General features: G+C 42.9%; 1 protein-coding gene and 1 long non-coding RNA gene across 2 annotated transcripts; one reads left to right on the plus strand and one right to left on the minus strand.

Moving 5' to 3' along the window:
- Positions 1-1,671: 1,671 nt before the first annotated feature.
- Positions 1,672-18,085, minus strand: Prim1 (DNA primase subunit 1). The gene is made up of 13 exons (XM_040754721.1): positions 17,931-18,085; positions 17,036-17,193; positions 14,239-14,345; positions 14,101-14,174; positions 12,643-12,779; positions 11,412-11,470; positions 9,982-10,091; positions 9,094-9,185; positions 8,786-8,924; positions 6,133-6,202; positions 4,213-4,304; positions 2,315-2,413; positions 1,672-1,777 (listed from the first exon to the last, which is right to left on the minus strand). The coding sequence occupies exons 1-13, from the start codon at positions 18,031-18,033 to the stop codon at positions 1,758-1,760; spliced, it is 1,260 nt and encodes a 419-aa protein (XP_040610655.1). The 5' UTR covers positions 18,034-18,085; the 3' UTR covers positions 1,672-1,757.
- Positions 7,749-14,614, plus strand: LOC121143250. Its single transcript, XR_005880440.1, has 3 exons — positions 7,749-8,187; positions 9,121-9,225; positions 14,024-14,614. It is a non-coding gene; the product is annotated as an uncharacterized LOC121143250 (long non-coding RNA).
- Positions 18,086-18,419: the final 334 nt, after the last annotated feature.

Here is an 18,419-nt window from a genome sequence, read left to right on the forward strand (position 1 = left end):
GCTCTAAATTGGTTACTTTTTAAAATGCCTCTGTGGTAAACTAATCCAGTTTGAGGGAAAAAGAAGCTAAAATTGAAAATACTTGAATGTTCTATTAGGATCAAATTTTGTTCATCTAACTCTTATCTTTGGGAATTTTGGTTGGTTTAGTTAGTTAAACATAATTGCTGGGAAGTAGTGGCACAGGCCTTTAGGCAGGAGGCAAAGGCTGGTAAATCCCTGTGAGTTTGAGACCAGCCTGGTCTACAGAGTGAGTTCTAGGACAGACAGAGCTACACGTGTCTTGAAAAACAAAACTTTTTTTAAGGAGAAATGAGGATAAATGAATATAGGTGACATGAAAGCCAACAGGAGGGCTGTTTGGGGGGGGAAGGGTAGAAATGTATGTATGAAATGTCACAAAAGAACAAAAGGAAAATGTTACTGTGAAACTCACTATCTTATATGCTAACTAAAAACATTAATAAGTAAAAAATAAAAACTGGGCATGGTGGCTGAGGCTTTCAACACCAGCATCTAGGAGGTTGACACAACTGGACTGCCACTAGGTCCTGGCCAGCTTAGTCTAGAGTTGGCCCTGTCACTCAGAACAACAAATAGATAAAACCATAAAACAAACCAAACTGTGGTGTGATGGTTATTCCTGGCTGTCAACTTGACTACATTTGCAATTAACTAAATCATTGAAGTGGGAAAAACCACCCTAAAACTGGATATTTGTAAGTGGTAAGACCCTGGGCCACACTTTCTGGTGGCAGCCTCATAAAGGAAATGGAAGGAGGAAGCTTCTTGCTCTTGCTGGCAAGTCCATTCCTTCGCTGGCATTAGAGTCTTCTTCAGGATTCCCCAGTATACTGAAGACCAGCGAAACATCCAGCCACATGAACTGAACAGCTATTGGACTTCACATTGGTAGCCAGCTGCTTTTGGACTAGCTGGACCACAGCCTGTAAGGCATTCTGATACCAATACCCCCCCCATGTATATGTGTATATTTGTGTGCATGTGTGTATACACACTTTTTTTTCATTCTATTAGATCTGCTCCTCCAGAGAACCCTGATTAATACAAATAGGTTGTGGTGTAGCCCAGGCTGGCCCTGAAGGCATAGCAATCGTTCTGCCTCAGACTTCTAGGTGCTGGGATTACAGGTGTGAGCCACAACTGTTAGCTTACATGACTGAAGATAAGGCCATCATTTACATAGAATTATGGAAATGGAGATGGCATCCAGTGGGCTAAGATGAAAGCATTGGCATATCACTGCTCACTGGAACCTCTATACACAGTCACTGATAGAACGAAGTGTATCAGAAGCCTAAGGGTTATCATTTTACAAAGTTCTGTGGCTTACTTAGTCCTTGATTTATTGTTTCTTTCAGAATCCTTAGCCCTGTCTTTGACCCCAGGAAATCTTTCTTTTTAAAGATTTATTTATTATGAATACAACATCTTGCCTCCATGTATGTCTGCACGCCAGCAGAGGGCACCAGATCTCATTATGGATGGTTGTGAGCCACCATGTGGTTGCTGGGAATTGAACTCAGAACCTCTGGAAGAGCAGTCAGTGCTCTTAACCTGTGAGCCATCTCTCCAGCCCCAGGAAATCTCTTAAACATAAACTGTTTCTCAAAAGCAGGACACTCTGCCTTAAGGATTAAGGCACACAGATTACGCCACTGTATTTATTAAATGGTTCTGAGTGTTTGGCTCAAAGTTAAAGGTGGAAGGCATTGCTTTGATGGGAGTTGCTTTCTTCAGAAATCTTTTTGTAAATCTAAAACAAAATAGAAAAACAAAATTTAGAGACTAAAAATACAGTTTTTTAAAAATGAAAATTAGTAAAAGGAAATAAAACCATTTATTTGATAGTCTGATTTGTTTAATGCTTCTATTGAGTTCACACCATATATAAAGACTTGTTTTTACATTTGTTGAAGCCCACATTATAGGCTGATCCAGTACAGAATGGGAATCCAAAGGACTTGGCTGGCAAGATGGCAAGGGTGCTTGCTGCCAAGCCTGAAGACCTGAGTTCAGTCCCCAGGACCGACATGGGTGGAAGGAGAGAACTAACTTCCACACACGTACACACACACACACACACACACACACACACACACACACACACACACACCTTCCTAAGTAAATAAATGTAAAACAACAAAAACCCATTAAAGCTACAATAAATCAATATTTAACTAGATTAGACAAAGATTGTTTTACAAAGACAAGAAACACAAAGTTGCTCATTTGCTGGGAGCTTTAAACTGTTCAAACTATCCTGCTAGATACAAGGGGGAGCACATCTTACCGCTCTTCTTGAGAAGTTCGCCTTTCCTGGACTTATCCAGGTTTTCAAGAAACTGTTCAAATACTTTCACATATGGCGCTAGACTGGTCTTCTTATAATCTAAATTATAAAGCATGTACATTAGAGCTAGCACATTTGCAGAAAGAACATGAATATTTTAAAACAAACAGCTGGTATTTTGAAAAAGTAAGATTGACAAACCCTTAGTCACCTTGGTAAAAAGAAATAGGAGGAGATACAAATGACCTAAGTTAGAGAACTAAAGGTATCATTCCAACAGATTTAAAAACAAAACAAACCACAGCGTGTTACACGCACGCAGGCTAGCTGAATTATTTTGTTTTGTTTTTTGAGACAAGGTCCCACTATGTAGCTCTGGCTGTCCTGGAACTCTTTTTGTAGGCCAGGCTGGCCCAGAACTCTCAGAGACTCTCTTGCCTCTGCCTCCCAAGTGCTGAAATTAAACATATGTGACACCATGCCTGACCTCTCCAACTTTAAAGGAAGAACTCATACCAGTTTTTAAAAAACTTGCTCAACAAGCAGAAAATGAAGGAACACTACCAAATTAATTCTACAAAGCCAGTATTATCCTGGTAGCAAAACCAGGAAAAGACACAACACAAAAAGAAACTACAGACCAATTTGTTTTGATGAGCACAGCTGTAAAAAATTCTCTACAAAATACTTGCAAACTGAATCCAGGAACACATTAAGAAGATTATACACGGCCGGGCGTTGGTGGCGCACGCCTTTCATCCCAGCACTTGGGAGGCAGAGGCAGGTGGATCTCTGTGAGTTCGAGGCCAGCCTGGTCTACAGAGCAAGTTCCAGGACAGCCTCCAAAACAACACAGAGAAACCCTGTCTCAAAAAACAAACAAACAAACAAAAAAAAAAAAAAAAGAAGAAGAAGAAGATTATACACAGGCATCATGCCAGAGAGGCAAGGTTGGTTCAACATGTATACATCAATAAATGTAATATATCACATAAACAAATTTGAGACAAAAACCACCACACAAGCATTTCTATTGATGCTGAAAAGGCGTCTAAGAAAGTTCAACATGCCTTCATGACAAAAGTTCTGGAGACTTTAGGAATAGTTAGAACATACTTCAAAATGATAAAGGTTATACAGAACAAACCTACAGTCAACATTATCTTAAATGGAGACAGACCAAGGGCATTTCCTCTAAAATCAAGGGCAAGACAAGGATGACCACCCTTCCCCCTTTCTCTATTTTATCTTTTTAGATTTTGTTTGCTTTATTTAACGGGTATGAGTGTTTGTTTGAATGTATTTCGGTGCACCACATGCATGCAGTGCCCACGGGAGCCAGAGAAGAGCGTCGGATGTCCTGGGACTAAGTTACAGCTGTTGTAACACGGGGTGGAAATGGAACCTGGCCCTCTGCAAGGGCAGTCAGTGCTCTTAACCCTGAGATTTCCCAGCACCTCCCCTGCCCTTTACTGGACACTGTCAAAGCCTTAGCTATAGCAGTTACACAAGACAGACCTCGGAGGGATAAAAATAGGAAAGGAGGAAGTCATGCTATCTATATTTGCAGATGACACAATTCTTTAAAGACTCCATAGAATACACTAGGAAACTTGCAGGCTATGAAACCTGCCTTCACATAAACCAATACTGTATTCTCAGAGAAAGAAATTAGGAAAAATACTCCATTCAAAACAACTCTAAAACCAGACAACAAAGTACTTAGGAATATACCTGACCAGGAAAGAGAAAGCATTCCACAAGGAAGGGCAGCTCTTTAACAGTGTGTATCACTGAGCTGCCTTCAGGACAAATGACGCAGGGTGGCCTCATTCTCAGAATTAGTTACAGGAATGCAGACTGCTCTGTTAGAGTGAAGCTTCAACGCATCAGTTTACCTCTGACTCTGTGTTTGCTCTCAGATTCGGCCTCATGCTCCTGTTTGTCCTTGTCGTTAGTGGAAACCACATCTAATTCTTGGCAGATGGCACTACAAGCAATAGAATAAATAAGGGAATTTTAAAGTTGGTTTCTAGACTCACATCACTCACTGACACACTAGCACATGAAGCTCAAAAATTCTGTGAAAAGAACATGTGCCATGGGGCTGGAGAGATGGTTCGGAGGTTAAGAGCACTGACTGTTCTTCCACAGGTCCTGAGTTCAATTCCCAGTAACCACATTGTGGTTCACAACCATCTGTAATGAGATTTGGTGCCCTCTTCTGGCCCGCAGGGTTACATGCAGACAGAACACTGTATACATAATAACAATACATCTTAAAAACAAACAAAAGGCCGGGCGTTGGTGGCGCACGCCTTTCATCCCAGCACTCAGGAGGCAGAGGCAGGCGGATCTCTGTGAGTTCGAGGCCAGCCTGGTCTACAGAGCAAGTTCCAGGACAGCCTCCAAAACAACACAGAGAAACCCTGTCTCGAAAAACCAAAACACAAACAAACAAACAAACAAAAGAACACATGCCTGAGGTGTAGCTTAGTGGTGGATCGACTGTCTTCGCATGTAAAAGGCCCTGGCATTACTCACTTCTGGCAGTACAATCTCTTCTTAGAGTTCTTCAAGCACATTATTATAGTAAGCACTGGGAATGCAGCAGTGTTTGCAGTAATGCAGACTAAACTCAGGGCAAGTGCTGCAATACTCAGCAAGCCCTGGGTGTTTTGAGACAGGGTGACTTGTTTTTATTTTTTTAATTTTGAGAAAAGGTTTTATGTACTCCAGGGTGACCTCAAACTGTTATATAGTCAAGGATGACCTTGAATTCCCTTGTTTTACCTCCACTCCCTGAGGACTGAGGTTACAGATGTATACCACAACACCTGCTATTACACACTAACCACACTCACACTCCCGGACCTACACCGTGATCCTTCTGCCTTTGGATCCACATCCGCATGCGCTACTATGCCTGCCTGGCAAGATTCTTTTTCATGCCGGTGCTGGGGATCTAACCAGGGCCTTGCATATGCTGTATGCCTGGCAAGTGCTGTCCCTGAGCTACATCCCTGTACATCTCGAGGCTGAAACTTTCGTGTCTGAATACATGTAGGCGAGCTACAGTATACATACAAAGTACAAGCTTGCGTGTGGACCCTCACCCCTGGCCCTTTCTTGAGATGGGTTTTGTTTGCTGTTTTTTGCTGTGTGTTTTGGGCTAACTGGCCTGTGAGCTTCTGGGGATATTTTCCTGTCTCTTACTCCCATCTCACCACAAACACACTGAGATCACAGGTGCATGCTACTGTGCCTGGCTCTGAGTTGGGTCTAGGGATTTCAACTCCGGCCTTAACACTTGTGCTTCCCCTGAGAAGCCATCTTCCCAAGCCCCTACTGAAACTTCTAATATGCTTGGATTGGCATTTCCCAAACTTGTTATTCTTTTTTTTGTTTGTTTTGCTTTGTTTTTTGGTTTTACGAGACAGTGTTTCTCTGTGACTTTGCAGGCTGTCCTGGAACTAGCTTTTATAGACCAGGCTGGTCTCAAACTCACAGAGATCCAAGTGCTGGGTGGGATTAAAAAGTCACCACCACCCGATCAGATTTGTTATTCTTGATGCTGTGTTTTGGGTCCAGTACTCTCACTACTGAGCTTATTTGACCTTAAGGTGCCTTTTCCCACAAAACAACTAAGGACATGCATGGCTCCCCTAAAGTGTCACTGTATAATCCCTAGTACTAAACACCTCCATCATCACATATGTCACTCTGTGAAGCTACCTGTCCTTCCAGGGATCTAGGATAATCTATTTAAAATACACGAATAGTCACAAATGAGGAATGATCAGTGATCTGGAACGTACCTTATGGTTGGAACAGTAAATGGGTTAAACTGATCCACTTTCTGAAAATCAATTGGCACAGAAATGCGACCTGTAAGAACCAGAAGTTACAAACACATGATTGAAGGCTGTTGTGTCTCTGAATTATTTATTTTTGGTTAAATTTTTACAAAGTGCTGGGGATATAGCTTAGCAGTAGAATGTTTGACTTGTACATGAGATCCTAGGCTCAATATTTAGCATGCACGTGAACATGCACACACAATATTATTATTTTTTTTTTGAGACAGGGTTTCTCTGTAGTCTTGGCTGTCCTGGAACTCGATCTGTACATCAGGCTGGCCTCTGCCTCCCAAGTGCTAGGATTAAAGGCATATGCCACCACTGCCTGGCCACAATTTTTTTTCAAATGCTTTGCTAATATAAGGGTTATTTAATTTGGTTTTTGGAGACAAGGTCTCACTATGTAGCCCTAGCTGTCCTTGAACTCACTACTATGTAACCCAGGCTGGCCTTGAACCTATGAATCCCCTAAATGCTCAGACTACCATATGCACCAGCATTTGACCACTTGGGACATCTTAAGCTTATTTCTATTATTTTTAATTATATGTGTGCGTTCTATGCAGAAGTCAGAGGCATCAAATCCCCCCTGCAGCTGCAGTTACAGACAGTGAGATGCCCTATATGGGTGTTATGATTTGAACTCAGGTCCTCTGGAAGAGCAGTACATGTTCTTAACCACTGAATCATCTATCCAGCCCGTCAAAAAAATATTTTTTAATCATTTATTTTGTATACAGTGTTCTGTTTGAAGGCCAGAAGAGGGCGCCAGATCTCATTACAGATGGTTGTGAGTCACCATGTGGCTGCTGGGAAATGAACCCAGTACCTCTGGAAGAGCAGCCAGTGCTCTTAGCCTGAGCCATCTCTCCAGTGTCACCAGAAACTTTTTTAAAAAAACATTTATTTGTGTGTGTGTGTGTGTGTGTGTGTGTGTGTGTGTGTGTGTAAGTCAGAGGACAAATGTAGAAGTTGGTTTTTTTCTTCAGCCATGTAAGTCCAGGAAATCGAATCTAGGTCATCAAATGTGGTAGCAAGTGCCTCTTGCCTGCTGAGCTACCACACCAGTTCCATACCTGACATCTTTACTGAGCATTTTGTGCACAATCATATGTCCAGAATGATATTCTGGTTAACTGATATATTCTGGTTAACTGATGGGCTGTACATGATGGCGATATTATAAGATACTGTCCAGCAACAAGCAGCATATTGTATGAAAGTATTCTGCGATGTGTGCACAATAATAAAGTAAATTATATTTCTCTAAAGGCATTTCTGTTGCTCAGTGACACATGATCTTCAATGACATTATCTTATAAATCTACATCTACTTCCAGGCCAGTCTGTTCTAGAGAGTGAGTTCCAGGATAGCCAGAACTACAGAGAGAAACCAAGTCTTGAAAAAGCAAAACAAAACAATCTACACCTGGGAAAATATATACAATTCATCACTGAGGATACAATGATTTCTTTCTTTTTTTCTTAATTTTTTACATTGCAATCCCAGTTCCCCCTCCCTCCTCTCTTCCTGTTCCCCCCATCCCCCCTTCTCCCATTTGCTCTACGGAGGGGGTAAGGCCTTCCCTAGAAGTCTACTAAGTCTGTCCCATCATCTAGTTGAGGCAGGACCAAGGTACCTCTCCACCCCACACCCCTGTGTCTAGGCTGGGCAAGGTATCTCTCCATATAGGATGGGCTCCACTATGTCATTTTGTGCATTAGAGTTAGGCCTTGGACCCACTGCCAGTGGCCTCATGTATTGTCCCAGTTGCACCCGTCACCTATATTAAGGGAGTCTAGTTCAGTCTTACGAAGGTTCCACATTTGTCAGACCTGAGTCAGTGACCTCTCACTAGCTCGGGTCAGCAGATTCTGTGGGATAATGATTTCTTTTGAAATAGGGTCCCATAGTGGAGTACCTGGGCTAGCCTGGGACTCGATATGTAGCCGAAGATGCTCTGACCCTCTGGCTTCCCTCTCGATTCTACATCCTGTGTGCTGGAATTACAGGTGTGTAATAACTTTATACTTGGTTTCAGTTTGTTTCTCTGAATGTTTGTTTTTTCCTCTTTTCTCTGTCTTTTTTGAGACAAGGCTCTTGTATTGCCTAGTCTAGCCTCAAACTCCATGTTGCTGACGATGATGACTTCAAACTTCTGACTCTCCTGTGTCCACCTCCTGATTAGTGGGATTACAGGCCTGTGGTTGCTGGGGATGGAACCCAGGGCTCTTGTGCATGCCAGGCAGGGACCTTACAAACTGAGACTCACATCTCCCAACACTGAAACCTTTATATAATAGCAATTCACCTGGTAGCCACTTAACGGGCAAGGTCAAAGTATGTAGATACTAGCCAACAAGTCGCTTCTTCAACCTTAACTTCACAGATATCTAAATCTATCCACAACTAATGGCATCCTTGCTAACACCAAAAACAACGAGCCAGGCATGATGGAGCATACCTTTAATCTCAGTACTCAGAGGCAGAGGCAGGCAGATCTCTGAGGGAAACCTGGTCTACAGACTGAGTTCTGGGCTAGCCAGGTCTACCTAGTGAGACCCTGCCTCAAAACAAAAGGAAAACCGTTTAGCTTTCCTCGAATTGTACCTGTCTTAGGATGAACGCTAAAAGGGCTCTTCAGTAAGTGATTGATTCCTTTGCTCACGTTGATATCCAGGCGTGGAAAACAGTACTGAACCATGATCTCCCACTCCAGCCAGGGACCACATTTGTCATTCTTCATATTCTGAAAGCAGATGATGTAAGGCCACCATGAGGACCAGAAGGGACTTCTGAGTACTTCTTCAAAGATGGTCAAAAAGAAAGACCTTCATCCATCTTTAAATGACTAAGCAGAAACAATCACAACTTAATCATGATTGTACTATGATATTGGTAAACACAGATTTCAATACCTGGGGTGTGCTGATCACTTTCCTCAGATACTCCCAGCGTTGAGATGAACTGTGAAGCCTTTGGAAGCCCCTCTGAAGCTCATCGTGAATGGGTGATGCAGCGTTAAGGAACACACGGATCTGGGTACCTCAGTAAGTTAAGTGTGCAATATGTGTTATCACAAGGATGTTGAAGCTTCACACTTAGAAACTATTAGTGATTCCAAAACATAAATGCTAGGCATTAAAAACTTCCCTTATAGTCAGGCAATGGTGCCACATGCATTTAATCCCAGCACTCGGAAGGCAGAGGCCTGCCTGCTCTACAAAAAGAGTTCCAGGACAGCCAGAGCTGTTATACAGAGAAACCCGGTCTCAAAAACTAAAAACCAAAAAAATCCCTTATAAAAATATAGTAGTGAAATGAACGAAAGAATGCAAAAATAATTATAAGGTATTATAATGAACTTTTCCCAGGTCTTGTACATATCCAGACTAAATGACTCTACATTTTTTTTTGTTTGTTTGTTTTTTGTTTTTCCAGACAGGGTTTCACTGTGGCTTTGGAGGCTGTCCTGAAACTAGCTCTTTTAGACCAGACTGGTCTCGAACTCACAGAGATCCGCCTGCCTCTGCCTCCCGAGTGCTGGGTTTAAAGGTGTGCACTATCTCCCAGTAGACTCCCCATTCTTTAACCATTAGTTCTAGGAACAACTTATAACATGAGAAAACTATCTTACAAAGTGGTCCCATTTCTTACTGTAGCCCAATGAAATAAAAATGTAGACATGTAGACATGCAGGAAACAAAAGATTAAACTCGTAGGGACATATGAGACTGAGCAGGTAGTACATATCTATGTCACAGACTGACACGCTTTGCTCACACAGTGGCCACAGGAAAGGATATTCTCAGGAACAAGGGCTAAAATCTTATCCCAGTTTTCTTTATTTTCAAGAATATCTTGGCCAATTAAGGCATAGTCTTCGAAGTATTTTCTAATTATGTTTATAGATTTCCTGTAGGAATAACAGTAACAACCAAGTCCCAACAGTATTAGCAACACATGGGATGCACAGGCACTCTCCTACTGGGTGAGGTCATTGCTTACTCTTCCCAAATTCCCAGAAGAGCTAAATGGAATGAGGCCCTTTTGTTAATTGAGTTAATACTAGACACTTAAAGGGAAATAACCTATCATGTACCTATCACAGGATTGTAGGTACCAGGGAAAGGTTTGTTCCTTTCAAATTTTTTTTTCTTCCTTTTCCGAGACAGGGTTTCTCTCTGTAGCTTTGAAGCCTGCCCTGGAACTCACTTTGTAGACCAGGCTGGCCTCAAACTCACAGAGATCCACCTGCCTCTGCCTCCCGAATGCTGGGATTAAAGGCATATGCCACCAATGCCTGGCCTCTTTTAAATATTTTTATTTTATTTTGAGACAGCCTTTCACTGTATAATTCTGGATCACCTGAAACTCCTCTGGAAACCTGGCAGGCCTCTGTAGAGATCAACCGCCTCTGCCTCCTGGTGCTGGGATTAAAAGTGTATGCTGCCACGCTTAAATGATTACATCTTAAATCCTACAATCTATAATGCTACTAACATCACAGAACATGCAAAACTGGTATAAAGACCAACTTAGAACAAAATATCAGTTTTACATGTAGGATCTAGGATCTTGCTTTAAAATCACAACAGCTGCCTAACATGGTGGCACACACCTTTAATCCCAGCACTGGGGAGGCAGAGGCAGGGGGATCTCTACAGAGGCCAGCCTGGTCTACAGAGTGAGTTCCATGTCAGCCAGGGTGACAGAGACCCTCTGAAGACAAAAGAAAATAAAACATGGTAACAAGTCATAACACTTGGGGGTTGCAAATATTCTTCACGTCTTGTTTCATTTGTCTTTGCCCCAACTCTAGAGTCAAGCAGAGCAGACCCAGCCCTCCACATCACTCACACGAGGAAGTGCTGCTCAGTCATTTAATCAAGGCCAAGGCAAAGCAGGGGTAGAGGAAGCATGGATTTTAGCAGTAGGCAGACAGGGCCTTCATGTGAGATGTTAATAATTACTTGTGTGATGCTAAGCAGGTCATATAATTCTCTAGAGCCTGCTCCTCTTATCTTTCAACAGAGATACTGTCACGCCTCTCATCAAGTCCTGAAGGGTTACTAAGAACCAAAGAAAAACACACTGGAATAGGGTACCATAAAACAGGAGGCCAATAAGAGCAACGGCTACTAAAAGCGCTCCTCAGAGATGAAAACTGACAGCAGGAGACTTTACAATCACACATAGCAAGCCAGAGAACCTCAGGGAGTCTTTCCCAACACACCTGACAAAAGGGTGAAGTTTTTCACTTAGATGAACTTTCTTTTTAACATCTTGACCACCCTGAAAAATAAGCCACCAAAAAAAGACCTTTATTTATGTATATTATAAAGCACAAATAAAATTACCTAAAAACATCTTTAAGACATTCTATTATGTTATTTAAAGCTATGTAAAAACCAGAGATGGTGGCTAAATTTGAAAGTATGGAAGCTTGGATGCTATCTCTTTATTAAAAAATATTTAATTTTTGTGTGTGTGTTCCTGAGTATATGGTATATACCACGAGAGTGTTATCGCTGTAGAGGCCGGTAGCTGGAGTCAGATCCCGGGTGGCTGTGAGTTACCATATGGGTGCTGGGAACCCAGTCAGGGCCCTCTGCGAGGGTAGGAAGTGCTTTCACCCCCGAGCCATCTCTTCAGCCCAGTCTCAGTACTCCAACTTTCTGCTAACTTCATTTGACAAAATTCACAAGAGAAGCAAATTAATTTTCCTTTTGCTACGAAGGAAAATATTTAGCAGCAAAATATTTAGCATGATTTTTGTTGTTGGAGGCAGCATCTGACTGTCCAGCCCAGGCCGGCCTAGAGCTTACAACATGCTTCAGTCTCTGGGTGCTAAAACTATCGGTGTGAAATGCCATGTATATTTTAAAAATATAAATAATTTATCTATTGTTTGAGTTTACATATCTATATGATGAATGTTACTTATTTTCTTTCTTTCTTTTTTTTCCGAGACAGAGTTTCCATGTATTGTTTTGGAGGCTGTCCTGGAACTCACTCTGTAGACCAGGCTGGACTTGAACTCAGGAAGATCTGCCTGCCTCTGCCTCCCAAGTGCTGGGATTAAAGGCATGTACCACCAACACCCAGCATGTTAGCTATTTTCAACCCCCTCACCTCTACTGAAATACTTCTTCCAACAGGCCTTCTCATTTTCAGGTCTTTCATGTGTCTGACTCACTGACTTTACCTCCAGCCTCTGTCTGGTTCATCCTTTCCATCTTCTCTCCTGTAGTGTTACCTGAGTCGTGTGCACACATGCACGTTTGCCCGTGTGCTCAATGTGTGTTTGCGCTTGTGTGCATGCACGCATGTAGTATCTTTCAAAAAGTAGTTACCATAACTTTAAACCATCATTGCTATAAAACATTTTCTGTGTCACTGCAAGTTCCAGGCTTGGCAGTATCTACTAGAGAAAGACATGGAAACTGTTAACGAGACAAGCTTACCTTTACAAGACTCAAGTACTCCACTATCCCAGAACGCACAGCAGAGGACAATTTTCTAACAGATTCATCACAGACCCAACAATGAACACCTCTCCTTCCTGAGTACACCCAGAGGCGGTGCTTAAATCCAAAGTCCTCTGAAGAGGGGCAGAAACAACAGGTCTTAAGAGTTTTACAACCGACATCTTGCTTACTAACCTCTCATGTTTTCCCCAAGTACTCTCGTCCCCCGCCCCCAGCCCCTATCCCCAACCCCAGAGTAGGCTATATTTAGAGACAAGGTCTTATGTAACCCAGGCTGGTTTTAAACTTGCTTATATTGCCAAGGATGACTTTGAACTCCTGATCCTCCTACCTCTATCCCCCAAATTATTGATGTGCACCACCAGACTCAGCTTTCTCTTATTCTTAAATGTGTGTCTTTATGACATATGGGTGTGCATGCCTGTACATACATATGGGAATTCAGAGACTGACATTGGATGTATCCCTCTGTTGCTGTCCACCTTATTTTTGAGGCCTCTCGCTGAATCTGAAGATCACTGATTCAGCTAGACAAGCTAAACAAGCCCTCTTATTTCTACCTGCCCATGCCGTGGTTACAGGTAGGCGCTACCATGCTTGGCTTTTACACAGGTGCTGGAAATCCAAGCTCTGGTGCTCACGTTCACACAGTGTGGTGGTTTGAAAGAGATGGATCACTTCCTGTTGCCTGCAAGATGTAGGACTCTCAGCTCCAGCACCCTCTGCCTGCACGCTACCATGCACCCCACCATGATGCCAATGGGTCAAACCCCAATTCAATGTGTTCCTTTATAGAGTGGCTGCCTGCGGTCAGTGTCTCTTCACAGCAATGGGAACCCTAACTAAGACACAGCAAGAGCTTTCTCATTTTAATCACACTGACTTACATGTAGCTTGCTGTGCCCTGAGATCTTTTTTTTTTAACCCATCTTCATTTTTCTGACAAGAATTTCTTTTGACTTATTTTCAATAATATTTATGTGCATATGTGTGTACATTTACCACATATGTGTTGGCGCATCCAAAACCAGAAGATGGCATTGGATCCCTTAGAGATAGAATTAGAAGCAGCGGTGGGCCAAACCACACAGGAATCAGTTCAGAGGTACTGTAATTGAGTGGGGGAGTGGGGGCAGGAGGATCAGGAGTTCAAGTCATCCTTGGTACTATAGCAAGTTTAAAACCAGCCTGGGTAATATTCTTCTTTTTTTTCCATTTTTCTTACAGAGACTAGTACCTAGCACACAGAGTGTGCTACTGCGGACTGTACTGACTGGGGGAGATACTGGTTTGTGCGACAGCTGTATTAATGTTCTCACTATAAATTTTTCTCTTTTCCTTTTCTCTTATGTTTCAGGGGAAAATACTAGAAACGTATGAGATCTGCTAATGAAATACAGAGACTGTGGAAAGCAGACCCTGCCGGACACGTACCCTTCAATGCCCGGTCTATGATGCGTATGGCCATCGTCATGAGAGTCCAGCACTTAGAACATATGTCTGCAGAACTGGAACACAGTCACCATTACTTGCTGTCAGTAACATCACCCCACTCCAACAGAAGGGGCTTACCTGCAGCATCTCCTCACATCATCGTAGTCTGTCATGTCGATGTCAAAGACCAGTTCTTTCTCCTGAGCCTGGAAAGCTCCCAGCTTCACTGTACTGTGCTGACTGGGCTACAGATACAAAATGCCCCTCAGTTTCTGAAAGAACTGCCCATGTCTACTCGCACAGAAAAATGAGTCAAAGAAATTGCATAATACTACAACGTCCATGGCGCTTTGAGTCACTACTTTGGCTCTCACACAACCTGAATTAATGAGTTTTATTTTTTTAATCTACTTAGAATAGGTTTAATGAATTCTCTAGAGATATATATTGTATGACAAATCATAAAGCTATTTTAGGTTTCTAATAAAGAAATGTCTATATAAATAATCCCTTATTACAGGGTGTTTCACAAATCTTTCCTTGTTACTATATAGACAAATAATAAATATATACTTATTTTAGATCCCTTCAACAGATTAAAAATATCTCCTCAAATGAGCCTTTGTTGTTGTTTTGAGACAGGGTCTCATGCAGCCCAGGCTGATCTTGAACTCCTTATGTGACCAAGGGCAATGTTGGATTGCTAATCCTGCTGCCACCCGAGTGCTGGAATGATAAGATGTGCTGCCACACTCAGATTATGTAGTCCTGGAGCCCAGAGTTTCCATGGTAGGCAAACTCCCAGTCCTTGCCACACCCAGCGCTCCAGATTCTTATATAACCCTACAGAAGATACCTGAACTATTACTTAGAAAATATAAGAGGGGGCCGGGCGTTGGTGGCGCACGCCTTTAATCCCAGCACTCGGGAGGCAGAGGCAGGTGGATCTCTGTGAGTTCGAGGCCAGCCTGGTTTACAGAGTGAGTTCCAAGACAGCCTCCAAAACAATACAGAGAAACCCTGTCTCGAAAAACCAAAAAAAAGAAAATATAAGAGGGTCTTTGGACTTGGGGGACAAAAGGCACAGTTGAAGAAAGATATATTATAGAGAGATTAACCAGGTATTTTTGTATGAAACACTGAGGTTCAGCCCTTTTTAAAAACTGTATCTATTTTTATGTCTATGTATGAGTGTGTGTGAGAGAGAGAACATGTACATGCGCGTGTGTGTGTGTGTGGTTTACCCGTGCATGAGTGCAGGATGTTAGGTATCCTATTGGATTACTTCTCCAGTTCATTCCCTGGAAACAGGGTCTCTCAAAGAACTTGGAGTTTGGCTAGTTGCCAGCAAGCTCCAGTGATCCTCCTGCCTCTGCCTCTCACAGTACTGAGGTTATAGGCGTAAGTGTAGACACAATCAGCATTGGGCTGGAGAGATGGCTCAGAGGTTAAGAGCACCGGCAGCTCTTCCAGAGGTCATGAGTTCAATTCCCAGCAACCACATGGTGGCTCACAATCAAATCTTAAAAAACAAAAACCACAACCAGCTTTTATGTGAATGCTGGAAGTTTGAACTCAGGTCCAAAGCCTGTTGAGCTATCTCCTTAGCCAGAAACCCAACCCTCTCTCCTTAGTCTGTTGCTTTCCACTGACAACCTGAAGAAGCTGTGTTGGGCTCAGTGACTAAACAAAAGTAGCTATGCTAGTGGACATATTATTCTGACAAAGACCCCCTAGAGAAACTTAGCTCAGAGTCCCTAAGAATATGGCTTGGCCAGATTACTTTGCAGTAAAAGCATCACATCTGTAGCTGGGTGCTTTGGTAAATTCCAGCAACTCAGGAGGCAGAACCAGGAAGATTATGAATGGGGGGAGTGGGGTTGAGTGTAAAATAGAGTTTAATAAACTATCATTGAAATCCCCAGAAATAAGACATTTCAAAGAGAAAGGATGGGGTGTTTAGAAAAAGTATAGCTCCTCCCACAATTGAAGACCATGAGTATGGTAAGGGTCCATTCAGTATCTAAAAGACCAAGGTGCAAATTGTATGATTTCAGAACCCGGGAAAGAAAGGTTACCAGAAAATCCTAAGAGCTCCCAGGTCTCATGCATTAGAGAGAGAATAACATTAGCCTCCCACCCCTAGTGCAACACGGATCTATTATAGGGTCTCCCAGAACACATGCAACTCATCTACATGCCAGCTCCTTTCTGAGAAACTTAATAAAAAACTTCTATACTTACTGTTTTGTGTGTGCAGATGCATGTGTATATGTCAGAGGTTGAAATCAGGTATTTTTCTCAACCTTAGATCAGGTCTCTTCCTGAACCTGGAGCTCCCTGATTCTGCCAGTTTGGCAAACTCCAGGGGTCCACCTGTCTCTGCCTCGGGACACCGGTACTAAGGGATTCTCAAGTCAGGTCCCCAAACACTTCAACAACTGCGGTATCTCCTCAATCTCAGGCTTACTGAGACTTATCTTATTTTTCTCTTTTAGCCAATCAAATCAAAGGTTTTTTTGTTTGTTTTAAGAGACAGGGTCTCTCCTGCAGCCCTGACTGTCCTGGTACTAACTCTGTATATGAGGCTGGTTTCAAACTCAGAGATCTGCCTGTCTCTGGAATTAAAGGAGTATGTTGCCACCCCAGCAAGAATTTTTTTCCATTTTAAAGACATGGTCTCATGTATTTCAAACTGGTTTCCAATTCCTATGCAGCTAAGATGGGCTTAGACATCTGATCCTCCTCTTCCTTTCCACTGGGTTACAGGTAATTCACCAACATGCTTGGTTTATGGAACCCAAGAGTCCAGCAATGCCAGGCAAAACCAGTGTGTTTCATCAACTATAGCAAACCCTAAAACAATGCCTTCAAAACTCGGGGGTACTAACCCACTCTGGCCTAAGAAGCAAAACACACAAAAAAGATTCCTTACTCTGTGAGAATATACAGCACCAATATCAATCTTGTATGGATTCATTTTCTGCATCTCCTTTTCCAGCTCACTCTGGTTGCTGAAGGACTGGTAGCGAATGTAAATATCATCTTTCAATGTGAATGAAAATTCACGGTGTTGAAAGTAATTCTTTGTCACTGCAAAATAATTTCAATTTGGTATTCAGTTTAGGGTATTACATAACCTCAACTAACAGGACTATATACACACACACACATATATATACACACACATACATACTCTCACACACACACACACACACACACACACACACACACACACACGTGTATAGGATGTCTTACTATATAGACTAGCTTGCCCTAGAATTTACTATGTAGCCCAGCTTGGCCTTGAACTCATGAAAATTCACCTGCCTCAGCCTCCCAAAGGTAAGGATTACAGGCGTGAGTCACCAGGCCCTCTAGGATATTTTTCCCGAGTGCCATTGTGCTCACACTGTTCTACTTAGCCTGTAGTTTGAAGGGGCGTACTACTCCGCATCTGCTAGGGAACAATGGAGGTGTAAATATTTGAAAAGACGCAATGCCTGTCATCGGCGGGCCCTTGGCCCCAGCCGGGAAAGCGTCTTCCTCCTTCCCAGCACCGGGCTGCGGGTCACACCTCCACGCCTCCATGCTAACACCTAGAAACCCGCTTGTTGCTGGCCCCGTTCTGTTTTCTTTTTTAACAGGGTGTCTGCAGGACCGTTAGGGCCACCTGTCTTTCCGTACCTCAGAGGTGGTGGGGCGGGATGGAGACGGTGCAGGAGGGCACCCGACAGACACATCTGACACACTCGTGAGGATATCCCTCCCAGAACCTCCTCGCACACCGCTCCCAGCCCCACTCCCCCTCGCGCTCCAGCCTCCATCACCTCCGCCATAGTTGAGCCAGCGATAGTACGGGGCGTAGGGAAAGAGCCGTCGGTAATACAGCTTGAGTAGCTCCGGCAGCTCGGCAGGATCAAAAGCCTCCATGAAGTCAGGAACTAGACAGACACGAGAATTGGCGGGAACAGCTCAGGGCTCCGCGGCTGCGCACGCATCCAAGTAGTGGCGCGCCGCCGCAGGGCCTGCCGGGAATTGTAGTTCTTGGAGTCCTGCAGCACTGCTCTTTCTGAGGAGCAAGTTGGGAGACATTGTCTGGAAAACAAAACAACAACAACGACAACAACAACAAAGAACTTCGTTTTTTGAGTAGTGGTTGCAAACATAGCTCAGAGTTCTTTTTATGTGTTTGTTTAATTTTGCATTGACATTTATTTTAAGTATGTATTTTTTAAAATACAAAGTCTTACTTTGTTTGCTCTGGAATTGGAGATTTCTCCTGCTTCTGCGTTTCAAGTGCTGAAATCATTGTTGTA

This window comes from Mesocricetus auratus, unplaced genomic scaffold (genome assembly GCF_017639785.1).
Source record: "Mesocricetus auratus isolate SY011 unplaced genomic scaffold, BCM_Maur_2.0 Super-Scaffold_100011, whole genome shotgun sequence".
Lineage (NCBI taxonomy): Eukaryota > Metazoa > Chordata > Mammalia > Rodentia > Cricetidae > Mesocricetus > Mesocricetus auratus.